Below are 13,791 nucleotides of genomic sequence, written 5' to 3' on the forward strand. Positions count from 1 at the left end.
TTATGTGGTGTGAGGCCCACGACGTGTTGGACCGGTTCACTATAGGGCCTTTGGATCAGTTTGTGGAGTAACGACGATGATAAGTTGGACCAGTCAGCTAACATCTAATGTGAAATGACGCGAACAAGGAAAGAAACCCTTGCGGAAAAGCAGATGCTTCTGGTACGCTCACGATTACGATCGGACGGCTCAAAGTCTCGCATCGACGTGGAGGCTCGGAAAAGCGGAACCTTCGGATGCGTTCACGATTGTGATCGGATGGCTCAAAACCTCGAATCGACGTGGAGGTTCGGAAAAGCAAATGCTTCCAATATGTTCATGATTATGATCGGACGGCTCAAAATCTTGAATCGACGTGGAGGTTCGGAAAAGCAAATGCTTCCGATATGTTCACGATTATGATCGGACGGCTCAAAGTCTCGAATCGACGCGGAGGCTGGGAGGTAGTTGATAAATTAAAGAGGAAAAGGGAAAACTAATTTCTTCTTCATCTGGTGCTCCCTTCCGGCCCAATGCGGCTCTAAATCTCTCTCCGCCGCCGCGCCGTCGCCAACGCCTCACGACCGGAACGTCGCCGCCACTGACGCGCCTCGACGCCGCCGCCATCGCCGTCCCTGCTCTCTCCACCCCGTCCGCGAGCTTCGACATCGGTCTTTGAGGTACGACCGCGATTTCTGTCATCCAGTGATTATTATCACTCAAATCGAACCCTAACTAATTTTAACCTGCACAAATTTCTGGTGTGCAGGCGCGCCACCTAGACCAGTCCCCGCCGGTTGATGCCCCTTGTTAAATCCGCCCGTCCGCGACCCTGAGGAGCTCGGCGGCAGCGAGGAGGATGCCTGGCCTACCTTTACCTGCCCGGGACGCAGCGTACGCCTCTCCCCCCTAACCTATTTTACTGTTGCTGTGCTTATGCTGTACTCGTGCTACTTGTTACTTGAGTTGTGTCGAATTTGCCTGGTCATGTCTGTGTGGGCAACGCAGGAGAATTTTTTTTTAGTACAATGTTAGAATCGCAGTTGGATACTGCACTGTGGTCTCTGTGTTTGTAGGATGCTTTGTGGGATAGTGAAGTTCTTTTCACTGTAAGTGGCTACTTCCAAGAATTAATGTGTGAGTATATTCAGAGCTTACCTTGTTGCATTTGGAAATTAATAAATGAGTATTGTCTATTGACTCATCCCTGGTTGGTAACCTATGTCGGCTGGTTGCACCTGGAAACTAGTAAATGGCCATTTTTATTTCTAAGAATTAATCACTGGAAATCTGTGTGGCCCACCTTGGTTGTATCCAGATTCTGAGAAGTAGCTTAGTTGTTCTGTAACTGTTCAGCTGCTTTGCAGATATGCACTCATGTATATATGGTAGATGGTTTTCTTGATCTTAATAGTGAGATGAGATGAATGTATCTTCTTCTTTTGATGTTGGTGCTGCATACATGCAGGGACGCTGGGTGTGAATTCAGTTACCCTCAGTCTGCAGACCAGATGCGCCAGCAACAGCTTAGAGCTCGATTATCTCCAGATGAGCAGCTTGCTGCTGAAGAAAGTTTCGCGTTGTACTGCAAGCCAGTTGAGCTATACAATATCATTCAGCGGCGGGCCATTAGAAATGTAAGTTCCATCTTAACTTTGCAGCTTCATTTGACATGAATCACATGTGTTTATCACATAACCATCATGTGCAAGTGATTTGAGATACCAATGATCTCTCACTGACTTTTGCAGCCCGCTTTTCTGCAAAGATGCCTTCATTACAAGATACATGCAAGCCGAAAAAAGAGGTACACACTTTGACTCTACTGCAGAACATGCTGACACTCAGAATTGTTGTGATCCAAATCCAATATGTCGAGAAAAAGAAAGGACTGTCCTGTTTCAAAACGTATTTTCTTTTTTACATAGCGGACACTTCACTATTTTTTATTTGCGAATTGCAGAGACTTCACTATTATGTAGTTTGCTGATTCCTTTAGCTGTCTTGGAACGGCGTACATAAGGTTGTTATGATTAGAGTTGAATTAAATTGGAAATGCTTTGAACATAGTAGTAGTATCAAACCGTAGATCCTACTCCACCCAATAATTTGAAGAACGTAGCAGGATTTTTTCATTATTCTTAATGCTTATTTATTAGTCATTTGGAAACTAATTGGATTGATAATTTTCCTTCCGAATGCCATTGCCTAGGTTGGCTATGCAACAGTTAGCACATACATGATCATAAAAAGTAGGAGAGAAATGCATCAGAAGTCGATAAACTTGGCAAGTGGAAACACTTAGGCACGCCGCCTTGCGAATCATGCATCTGCCTCCCTTAATTTGGCAAAGCGGATCAATTTTAGTCCAATCGAGCCGGGGTATGGCAGGCAAAAGAACGGCATGCTGGTGGTGACATGGCATGACTGGGATCTTGCCAGGGGTTTTCCTACATGCGGTACACATGAGTGAGGCGCTCTGTCTTGGGGTTAGGATATTTTTCCAGATAGGTCATGTCGGAGGGGTCACACACTCACGCACAGTGTGATCCTAGCATGAGCATTACATTAGACCCATCTTCTAAAGTACAATTAAAGCACAAATTTGTGGTTATGTGTTTTTAGCACAATTGTTACATAGTAATAGTTTAATTCCTGGTCAAATGTTTGTTCTACTGAAACTTAGTATGCCTGGTATTTGAAACAGAGGTGGTACTATATATTGTATTACACATTTGGTACATTTGTGATCTATGGAACTTTAGTATGTGTACTATACACATGATGTTTATTCAAGTATGGCTCTTGGTATTCGCAAAAAAGTATGGTTCTTCGTAGAGCAAAGTGTACTTTAGTTTACAGTGTGCCTGGGCTTTAACAATTCGCTAGCTTTTCTCATGGCTCTCGACAAATTCGTCCGCCCAACAGCTCGAGACCACCACCGTCCCGCTCTGGTGAGCCGTCAAGAGAGTTTTGATAGTCGCCTGTGATGGCAAGCACTACTCCTAGGCCCGCCTCAGCTCTCTGTGTAGGAATCTGAGAGCGATGGTGGCCTCAGGCTCCGTTCGAGATTCTCAGCGGCTTGTGCTTCCTCCCGCCGGAGAATGACTGCGGCCTGCCGCTGTGGCCCTGGGTGGTGCTCCTCCACAGATCGAGGGGGTGAGATGTGAGGGTGCGAGAGACATGGCAGTGAGACGAGCTCATTTTATTTGTATTTTTATCGCTAATAGACGAGGAACCATGTGATTCCACCGATTTGGAGGAATCTGTTGGTTTGGCATCGGAGGGGTATATCCACTTGTGGGGAATCAGTCCGTTCCAGTTTCTTCTCAAACCAAACACAAGAACCAGTGCCAGGTGCAGAACCAACCTGTGACATTCCATCCCATGCCCCAAACCAAACACACCCTAGTAGAAGCTGAAACGGTAGCTTGGCCAAACAAGGCCCAAGTGATTAAGTTCTCAGGTGTAATGTCTGTTAAACTATGTACTAACCACTTTTGGATTTTATTGTCTATTCATCGTGCAAATGCTGATCAATGTTTGTGCTATGGATGTAGGATTCAGATAACGGTATCACTATCTCGAGGTACAAATACCGAGTTGCCAGAACAGAATATCTTTCCTCTTTATGTTCTGTTGGCTACACCTACCAGTAATATTTCGCTTGAAGGGGTAAGTCTGCCTATTTTTTAGTTCCACACATGCAACATTTTGTACCAAATGATCTCTTATCTCATTAATGCATAATGTTTTGCAGCATTCTCCAATATATCGATTCAGTAGGGCTTGTTTGCTTACGGCTTTTAGTGAATTTGGTAATAAAGGTCGCACCAAAGCTACGTTCATAATTCCAGACATCAAGAATTTATCAACCTCCCGAGCTTGCAACCTTAACATTATCCTTATCAGCTGCGGTATGATGTGCTTCATATGTGATGTTTATGGTTTTACATTTCTTCACCACCATCACATTTGGTTCCCTTTTTAGTTTCGGAAGGGCAAGTTGGGGAAAATCGTGGTGAACATAACTGCTCTGTGGACCATGTGGAAGGCTCTGCTCTCCAAAGTAAGCTTGTGGTTGTTATTTTGTGAAAAAAAATTACTAAACAGTTACTAGAATAAGCGCATGCTTACCGTTGTTTAACACAGTATGTTAAAACTTAGCAAGTAAGACATTTAGATAGCCACACAAAAATGTGTGCCACACAAAATGTGTGGCATACAAAATGTGTGCCACACAGGTTGAGCTACCACTAGCCAGTTACTGTTGCTTATCATGTGGTGGAAGATATAATTGTATTCTCAAATGCCCAATTCTTGACAAGAATGAAGACCAGTGATCAAACTATGTTTATCTCCCAGTATGCTAAGCTAGTTCACGCCCAATATTCTTGGCCAAACCAATCCAACCCTTGCAACCACCTATCTCACAGCTAACAGCAACTTACCAGACCTTCTCTTGCATGGAAGATCAGTATTACAGTCGTTGGAAATAAAAAATAGTTAACAAACATTCCTTTAATCCATGGATAACTACTTAACAAAGTGTAGGTGAGCAAGATCTGGCTGTGTTTACGGACTTTACTGTGGTTAGGAGAATCAAATGAAAAGTATCCTTAAACATTGCATTATCGGTTTTTGACAAGGGGCTACTAGGCCATGTATGCCATTAGTTTAGATTATTTTATCTCCTTTTAGGGTATAGTTATTGTCAGTCACCCATACTGGCTAGTATAGCTAGCACATGTGCCTTCTGAAATAAAGTGTAAAGAACACATTGAATCTCAGAAACCACTTATGATTTGTAGTGTTGTTGAGTGCAGTTATTTACTATCATCTATGTGATGCATTTTGTCAGAGCTTGAAGGGAAATGTTTCTGGGGTAAAATACCAATTGATCTACTTGGTTCGTCTTTGGAGAACTGTGTAACTTTAAATTTGGGACATACAGTGGAGTTGGCTTCTGCAGTTAGTATGAGCCCAAGTTTCTTAGAGGTATGCCAATTCAACTTGCTCATGGTTTTAAGCTTTAATGTTCCTATTGTATGCACTGCAAATTTTCTGTAGTATTTAACCATAGGATGGACGAAGCAAAATCCTTTTGCAGCACCTGAAGCATGTTTCAACTACATAAATTACCTTAGCCACCTGTACGTTAAATTTTGACGATCTACCCCATGTACCTTCTGCTATCTAGAAGGCTGTAGTGCTTGCAATTAATTAGCACATCCCATTACAGAAGTTCAGATGGAAAATCGTCAAACTAGTAGTGCAATTTGCATCAAGATAACTGAACATATTATAAGATGAACATTAACAGTAAAGGTTGAAATTGTAGTTTATGGATATTCCAGTGATTCTGCAAATGTGTTCCATTCAGTTCTTTCTCAGGATCCGCTATCTTTTTTGTTTTTAATAGAAAATTGTTAAATCAAGAGAGATAATATGCAGTGTAGTGGCAACTACTTGCCAATCTTAGGGGTTGTTTGGTTCCCAGTCACAACTTGCCACGCTTAACCATAGGCAAGCCACAGTTTTTTGAGGTACATACTTGTTTTTCGCCACACTTATAGCTACCTATATGGCCTATGTGTCATAGACACAAATCTTTTGCACAACTTGCCATGCTTAACCATAGGCAAGCCACAGTTTTTTGAGGTACATACTCTTTTTTTGCCACACACTTAACTACCTATATGGCCCATGTGTCATAGACACAATCTTTTGCACAACTTGCCACGCTTAACCATAGGCAAGCCACAGTTTTTTGAGGTACATACCCGTTTTTACCACACACTTAACTACATATATGGCCCATGTGTCATAGACACAATCTTTTGCCACACTTGTGGCTTTAATTTTGTTAGCCACTCTTTTGCGGTAAGCCACACATTGCTTAAGCAAAATTAGCCTTGAACCAAAGATGCCCGTACTTGACTCTATATGTTGACCCACTTGCCTTTCCTTTTGTTATATATGCAGCCGAAATTTATGGAGCAGGACAGTTGCTTGACATTTTGCTCTCATAAGGTTGATGCTACGGTAAGTTTATCCCTGTTACTTTATTTTTTATCTAATAATTGTTTCCGCATTTAAGTGGGTAAGTATTTTTTATATAGGATGTCAGCACCTTACTGCAGTATGTTCTGTTATTTACTTCCGTAGCTTCTCTGAGATTTGTATTATTGTTGCAGGGTTCATATCAACTCCAAGTAGGCATATCTGCTCAAGAAGCTGGTGCAAAAGACATGTCTGAATCTCCATATAGTAGTTACTCATACAGTGGTGTCCCACCTTCTTCATTACCACATATCATAAGGTAACACTACTACATGTATATGCATATCTATAGCTCTATTTATCGTAATAGAGTCGTGAGTAACTGCATTTGCTTGCTTGGAGAGCTTAGCTCGAAGATATCTATTTTGAGTTTTTGACAGGGTTTAGTAGATGGCCACTGTTTTGCAGTCAGCGCAGCTGAGCTTGCTGCCTGCTGAAAACATTTTATGTGTGTGTGGATGGCATGTACCAAATGTGGCAAAACCAACATGGACAGGCTGTTAAATGTTCTGTTTCATAGTTGAGGGTGAAAACTGGACATCTGTGACAGTTGAGCGGGCTAAGATGGACCTGTTCATTGTTAGGTGTTGTTTTAGAATGCACGGAGTCTATCTTTTAAATTGGCTGCTAATATACACAAATATATACTGATTTGTCATGTTCAAATAATAGTTCTAGATTTTCCATAGAAAATACCTTCAGATCATTATACTACTTTTAGTTGCTTTCCTGAAATATAGTTGAAGAAAGTGATGGCATTGGTCATAGGGACATAATGCAAAATGAAATGAACATATTGCAAACACAAAGAAGTTCTCAGCGCCACACAATAGATAGCGCAGTGGGGAGCGATTGGCAGGCGAGCGGCAAAGGTGGCAGATATCGAGAGGGAAGTGGGCATGTGTGCGTGGGGAGAAGAGGGGGGAAATATGTCACCTTGAGAGAAGAGGACGCAGAGTGAGTGCACACGAGAAATCAGAGAAGGGATTAGGATTTCACTTACAATTAAGGTAGGAGGAAAATAAATAAGATGGAGGTTTATTAAGAGGATTATTGTGCAATTAAAGCCGAATCTGAGAAAGTCCAACTAAAATTCTGAATCATTCGGTTAAAGTTGGATGGATGGTTCAAATTGTGTGGATTCCACAAACATGTATTGGTACCTTCTATATAGATTTAGATGTCTGAAAGGGCAGGTAAAGGAATGGAGTCAGTATATCAAATTTCTGTTAGTGCCTAGTGGTGAGGTTTTGGCTACCGGCTCAGGTTTGTTGTGCTCTTGTGTGACCTTAGCCTAACCGAAGCACTTGTTGTCTGGCCAGGTCTTAGTGTGACACTTTGCTTTTACTTTCATCTCTACAAATGCATTTGCGTTTCAATATGACCAATTGAGCAGATATAATTTTTTTGTTTTCCACACAGGTTGAGAGCTGGTAATGTGCTTTTCAACTTCAAGTACTACAACAATACTATGCAAAAGACTGAAGGTTATCCCTTACACAAACATTTGGGTTCATGTGTTTTTTCAGTTCCACACTTCCACTCACACTTGTTTGTATCATGTATTTGACATTTTTTCTAGGTGTTCTACATTTTCTCCTTATACCTGACTGTGAAAAGTAATGAACTAGATATGTTAAATATCTGAATAAATGATCCACCAGCATTGAACTATTAAAACATATTCTGCTAAGACCCTTTCTTGGTACACATGTTGGAATAATAGCTACTTCTGTTTGATGGTGGTAATCTTATTTACTTTGTCACACTAATTGTGGTGCCATAGCTAGTAACCTAGTGGAGAACTTTACGCTGTTACGCTTTAGGTTAGCATATGATCCTGGAACTAAAGCTGGCGAGCTAAGTTCGGTAATGGTAAGTATAATGGTTTTAATGTACTGATATGTTTTTAACTTAAGAAATGGCTTATAAATTTCTCTCTGAATTAATTATGAATCATGCATTTTTTTGTTCTGAAAATCAAGTTCCGTGTCATTACCACAAACGCAAAAGTCAGATATGCTCCGTTAAAAAAGATGCAATTACTGAAAATGCTGGTGCATAAGACAGAAAGCACACACCTCATATGATCTGTAGCGCTTCAGAATGATAGTGTAACATTGAAATTGGAAGAATAGATTTTACGAATGTGTAAAGCATGGGAGACCAAAGTATCTTAATAATCATAAAAGGAGTGCTATGTGCTGTATTTGGTGGCGTAGTTTAAGGTATATGTTTGCCCATGAACTGATGTACGTATTGCTGATTGAGTGCCGTATAGCTCCAGCCGTGTTTTTTAGTCCTTTGTTGTGAATGCTGATCATGACAAAGATCCAGTGTTAGATTCGCGCAATTACCTATGTTCACTTTACGCCACTTATTGACATTTGTTGGTAAAAAGCCCGAATAATTCTGGTTGGTTCGTGATTCTTTGCTCTTCTTGTTTTCTTTTTGTTTCTTATATTGGTCTTTTCTTACCAGTCACTGAAGATTTTGCTTGCCCCTTCTGCTTGGTAAAATGTGGAAGCTACAAGGTAAAGTTTGATGCAAAGTTCCATTTGCACTGTATTTATTCAAATGTCACTTTGCTGCTATTGGCTGGTGGATCATTTCACCTGCTACAGTTAGGTAAAACCAAATATTTTATTCTCACTGCACCACTAATGTCTAGATGTTCTTTGTGATGAAATTTGGATTGTGTTTGCTTTCTGCACGACCTTTCTATTTTTTTTGGGAACAATCTTTGTGCCCACTTTCTCAGGGCAAATCTCTAATGTTGTGATCCTGGTGGTACTAGGGTTTGGGGTGTCACTTGAACTCATCACATGACCTATTCCACTTTGAGTTTTGGGTTGGTAAACCTCCGAAATTTCCATCACTAAATCTTATTTGCTTGTTGTCATACTTTGATCGTAATTTGTTCATTATGCTCAAACAGATATCTGAAGAATGCCAGGCTGTTAATGTTAGTCTGAAGACTGATGTCTGGAGAACTGAGGTAAATCAGAGATCTAGAACTTCCAAGTTAGCTGTTTGAACCGAGTGTTCTAAGTTTAGCATGTTATATGGCTTGATTTCATGGAATGGATTTTGTAGGAGAGTATTATCTCGTGAGTGTGAGGTTCGTGTTTGAAGGGGAGCCTTGGTGCAGTGGTAAAGCTGCTGCCTTGTGACCATGAGGTCACGGGTTCCGAGTCCTGGAAACAGCCTCTTGCAGAAATGTAGGGAAAGGCTGCGAACAATAGACCCAAAGTGGTCGGAACACTTCCCTGGACCCTGCGCAAGCAGGAGCTACATGCACCGGGCTGCCCTTTAGTGTGAGGTTGGTTTTTGGGGTACTGTTTGTGGGTTTGGCTAGGTCTTGGGCTGGAAGCGCTAGGCGCAGCTGCGCAAGGATAGGAGAGAGGGTGAGGCAGAGAGCAGGAAAGACTTGTTTTCCTTAGCTCTTTGCTTGACTTGACTCAGTAGATTACAATTTACATCTCGCGGTTTTATGCAGTATCCACTCATCCTATCTGTAGCACCCCTAATGGAGCACCATTCATTTAGATAATCCTTGAATCTAGGATTCCTAACGAGTACAACTAATTTGAATAAAACTCTAGGATTCCTAACAAGTACAACTAATTTGAATAAAACTGGTTAATCCTGACTAACCGAGGGACTAACCGAACCAAACAATTAGCTTGGGTGGACTCATTGAATCAGTATGACTTGGGGTACAACTAATTTGAATAAAAAGGGTTAATCCTGACTAATCGAGGGACTAACCGCACCAAACAATTAGCTTGGGTGGATTGACTGAATCAATCTTATTCCCCACATAACAAGAATATCCCTTGGTTTTCTGCTAATTAAATTCTCAGTTTTGTTCTTAGCTTTTCATCCTACTTTCTTGTATGCAAAGGCCATGAGCTGCACATATTATGCCTCTTGGTGATGATCAACCCATGCTTTCTGCAAAATTCTTTGACGAATGTGCAGGATACCTCGCAGAATCTGCTTTGCATAAGTTTTACGTGCTTGGCATAGTAAATCCATGGATCGTTAGTAATTGATTTGAATTGAAGCATTTTGTTTCTAATATTTGGAACTAATAATCCCAATTATTTTCAGCTTGTGGCTGAGGGAGTTGATCCAAGACATCAAACATTTTCCTACTCGTAAGCTATTCATCACTTTCCAAGGTGTTACTGCTGTGTTCTCTGTTTGATTTTCCAAACTGTGTTGCATCAGCTCAAGGTTTAAGAAGCGTAGAAGGTTGGGAATGTTGGGAACCACAGCTGAGAAAATAAGCCATGTACATCCACATATCATGGATTCAGATTCACCTGAAGACGCCCAGGCAGTGTCTGAAGACGACTTTGTGCAGAGGGAGGAAGATGGTACATTCTTATCTTGTGATTTCCTTTTCCTTTTTTCTTAGTCAACCAAATATTTTTCTTGACTTACTCATACAGTTTGGCAAACGAGTAAAATTTCCGGTGAATTTGGATTTTTGGTAAATTTAGAATGAGCTAGTTCTTTTTTGTTTCATGCACACGGAATTTCAGCATTGAGAAGTTCTGCATGCTGTTTTGAATATAACACACCTGAAACATTTTGATCCTTACCTTAGGTGAAGATTTATTTCTTACACGTGCTCATATCCCATTTCCGTTGTCTAAAATTTCCAGATATTTCTGCACCACGTGCTTCTGTTGATCCTGCTCAATCATTACATGGTAGCAATCTTTCACCACCCACAGTACTACAGTTTGGGAAGACAAGGAAACTATCTGCGGAGCGAGCTGATCCCAGAAAGTAGCCCTTCTGTTTACATTGCCGGTATCACATTATGCATTGTAAGATTTAAAATGTTAAGTTAAACTAACTGTTTTATTTTGTATACTGTCTGGCAGCCGGCAACTCCTGCAGAAACGCCAGTTTTTCCATTCTCACAGGGCACAGGTGTGTGGAAAATAAAAACCCTCTCATTGTATTGTTCTATGTTCTTTAAACTTTATTGTTCTATTTCTGTTGCCTGTTTGCATAGTTGATAGTTCCATAATTCTTGTATAGCCTTAGGATTTTGTATCCACATTTTGTTTTCTGGGTGCCTGGTCTTTAGTTATTTTCTACGGGGGAATAATCAGTGCAACCTCTAACTTAGCATTTGAATTTGATGCTGATTTATAGTCGAGGTCTAAAGTGTTACTCCCTCCATCCTTTGAAGAGTGTACTTCCAACATTGTTGGAAAGTCAAACATTTATATGTTTGACTGTATTTATACAGTAATACACCAATATTTATGTCATGAAATCAGTAGCATTAGATTCATAATAAATTATGTTTTCATCATATACCTATTTATTTTCACAAACATTGATATATTTTTGCACAAACCCGGTCAAACTTTGAGATAGTTTGACCCTCCAACAAAGTTGGAAGTACACTCTTTAAAGGACGGAGGGAGTAGGTTCTTTCTCCTCAGAGGTTGGTGTGCAGTAATACTCTTCTCCATTCATGATTAGCTTCTCTTGAAATAAAATATGGTGATCTGGAAGAGCTTGCGTGTTTATTTTACACAAATACCAGACTGCCAGTCTTGCTAGCGTAATGTCTGGTTTGAGTGTCAGACTATATGGTTGCACTTGGCTGTACGCCAGTCTTCGTTGTCTTGCTTTTAATGCAGATGCTCATCCTTTGGTTATTGCACTGCCCCTAATTATTTTTGTTTATTGGATTTTAAGTATTATATACTATTTATTTGGTATTATGACTTTGGACTTTGGATTATCTACAGTTTATTTCTACATTTGAAATCTAACTTGACTGCATTTACTACGTTTCTTGTAGCCAATGGCACTGGAACAAGTTTTCTCGGACCGTGATAGTGAAGATGAAGTTGATGATGACATCGCCGATTTTGAAGATAAACGGGTCAGATACAATCATATTTTTTTCATCCTCTTTGTTCAGAAACATAAAATTTATATTCATGCTGTTGCCTACACGTGAGCTCAAGTCAGTCTCCGTCTAAAAATTTATTTCTACTATTCCCCCTTTTAAGTTATTACATTTCTGTGTTGCAGATGCTTGAGGATTTTGTTGACGTCACAGACGATGAGAAACTTATTATGCATATGTGGAACTCATTTGTTCGGAAACAAAGGTCAGGACTATTTTTGCGTTCTTCCTGAATTGGAAATCTCTTTTTATGATTTTAGTTGTTGTGAAATTTTGGATATGAAAATTCTTCAAGTACCAAGTCCTCATCATTTTATATTGTTTTAAAAGGTGTTTTCTGATGCGTTAAGCTGGGGGTGTTTCCAGTGAGAAGGGGGTACCATTTTGTCTTCGTCTTGCACAGAATGCTTTGTTCTTCAGTCATTCTCATTTTGATGATTGTCGGAAGGCTGTTTGTTCCGTGTTGGGCATGGGTTATTTCTATATGCTTCTTTTTTGAACTTTTTCATATGACATGATACTCCATTGAAAGTTTTCATTCCGTTTTTTCTGTTGTTGCCTTCAGAACAAAATATGTCGTTTGAGTTTGATTCGACTATGTGTATCCATCATATATGATATTTTTTCCTGCAGAGGATATCACAACTTTGTTTTTACAAGTTGTGTTCATCCTGTGTGGTACAAATTTTGGTCTAGTGATACCCACGGAACCCTCCATGTCCGTTTCTCTTACTGAATTGCTAAATTACAGGGTGCTAGCTGATGGTCATATTCCTTGGGCCTGCGAGGCATTCTCCCGGCTTCATGGGAAACATCTTGTACAGAATCCTCCTCTACTATGGTGAGTTGCTGAGCTATAGTTCTATTGATGTCAACTACTCCCTCTGTCCCGTAATATAAGTGTTTTTGACACTACACTACACTAGTGTCGAGAACACTCTTATATGTTGGGACGGAGTGAGTAGTATCTGCTTGTGGTCATCTGTAACGCCTAGCAAGGCACCTTTTTGTTTGGTGTTTATTTGACTTGCAATTTCTCGCTGGGTGAACAGGAGCTGGCGTTTCCTTATGATTAAACTCTGGAACCACAGTCTATTAGATGCCCGCGCCATGAATGTCTGCGGCACAATTCTTCAAGGCTACCAAAATGAAAGCGGCTCGGACCCCAAGAAAATGTGAGTCGAGCATAGTGCGCTCATTATAATTTAAATCAAGTGGGTGTTTGGAGGAGGCCTTAGGAGCAGGTTAAAGAGAGGTGAAAGCTGCACCTGAGGCCATGGAGGACTATTCTCGATTCTATTTATCGATCGGTTGTGTTGAAGCAGCAGTGATCCGGATGAGATGTGTTTACATGGACTGTTGTTGTTCGTCGTGTTCTGTTCCATGGATAAGCGCCTTTAGTGTCGCAGAACTTGTCGTATGGTCTGCAAACTTGAATCAGTGTTCCTTGTTGCAATAAAACCTATCTAAACTTATACCTTGCGTAAGCGTGTGCAAAATTATCATGCCGTTTAGACTAGCACGGCAAGGTCCTGACTTGGTGTCATAGAACAATACTTTAGTTAGGAAACATCATGATTATCAGGACGGGGGACGAGAAGTAGTACCATTACACACATCTATAAGAGCATCTCCATCCAACCAAGGCCCTCAAATCCTCATATGTCTGAGCAGACAGCCCGGACGGGAAAGAGAGGAAAAAGAAGCCTAACCAACCGAGATTCCCAAAACCTTCCCCTTTGTTCGAACACAGCTCATTTTTTTTTGAGGGAAACACAGTTCATATGTGAGGAGGAAAT

At 40.7% G+C, this 13,791-nt stretch overlaps 1 protein-coding gene across 1 annotated transcript; it reads left to right on the top strand.

Annotated features, from left to right (window-relative positions):
* Positions 1 to 419: 419 nt before the first annotated feature.
* LOC123103470 (polycomb group protein EMF2B) lies at positions 420 to 13,467 on the top strand. The gene is made up of 22 exons (XM_044525067.1): positions 420 to 659; positions 749 to 873; positions 1,448 to 1,616; positions 1,731 to 1,786; positions 3,540 to 3,654; positions 3,740 to 3,896; positions 3,971 to 4,048; positions 4,841 to 4,977; positions 5,965 to 6,024; positions 6,177 to 6,301; positions 7,465 to 7,529; positions 8,524 to 8,576; positions 8,840 to 8,893; positions 8,981 to 9,040; positions 10,159 to 10,205; positions 10,279 to 10,427; positions 10,719 to 10,845; positions 10,944 to 10,992; positions 11,882 to 11,965; positions 12,118 to 12,197; positions 12,744 to 12,833; positions 13,045 to 13,467. The coding sequence occupies exons 2-22, from the start codon at positions 839 to 841 to the stop codon at positions 13,169 to 13,171; spliced, it is 1,917 nt and encodes a 638-aa protein (XP_044381002.1). The 5' UTR covers positions 420 to 659; positions 749 to 838; the 3' UTR covers positions 13,172 to 13,467.
* Positions 13,468 to 13,791: the final 324 nt, after the last annotated feature.

Source organism: Triticum aestivum, chromosome 5A, assembly GCF_018294505.1.
Source record: "Triticum aestivum cultivar Chinese Spring chromosome 5A, IWGSC CS RefSeq v2.1, whole genome shotgun sequence".
Classification (NCBI taxonomy): domain Eukaryota; kingdom Viridiplantae; phylum Streptophyta; class Magnoliopsida; order Poales; family Poaceae; genus Triticum; species Triticum aestivum.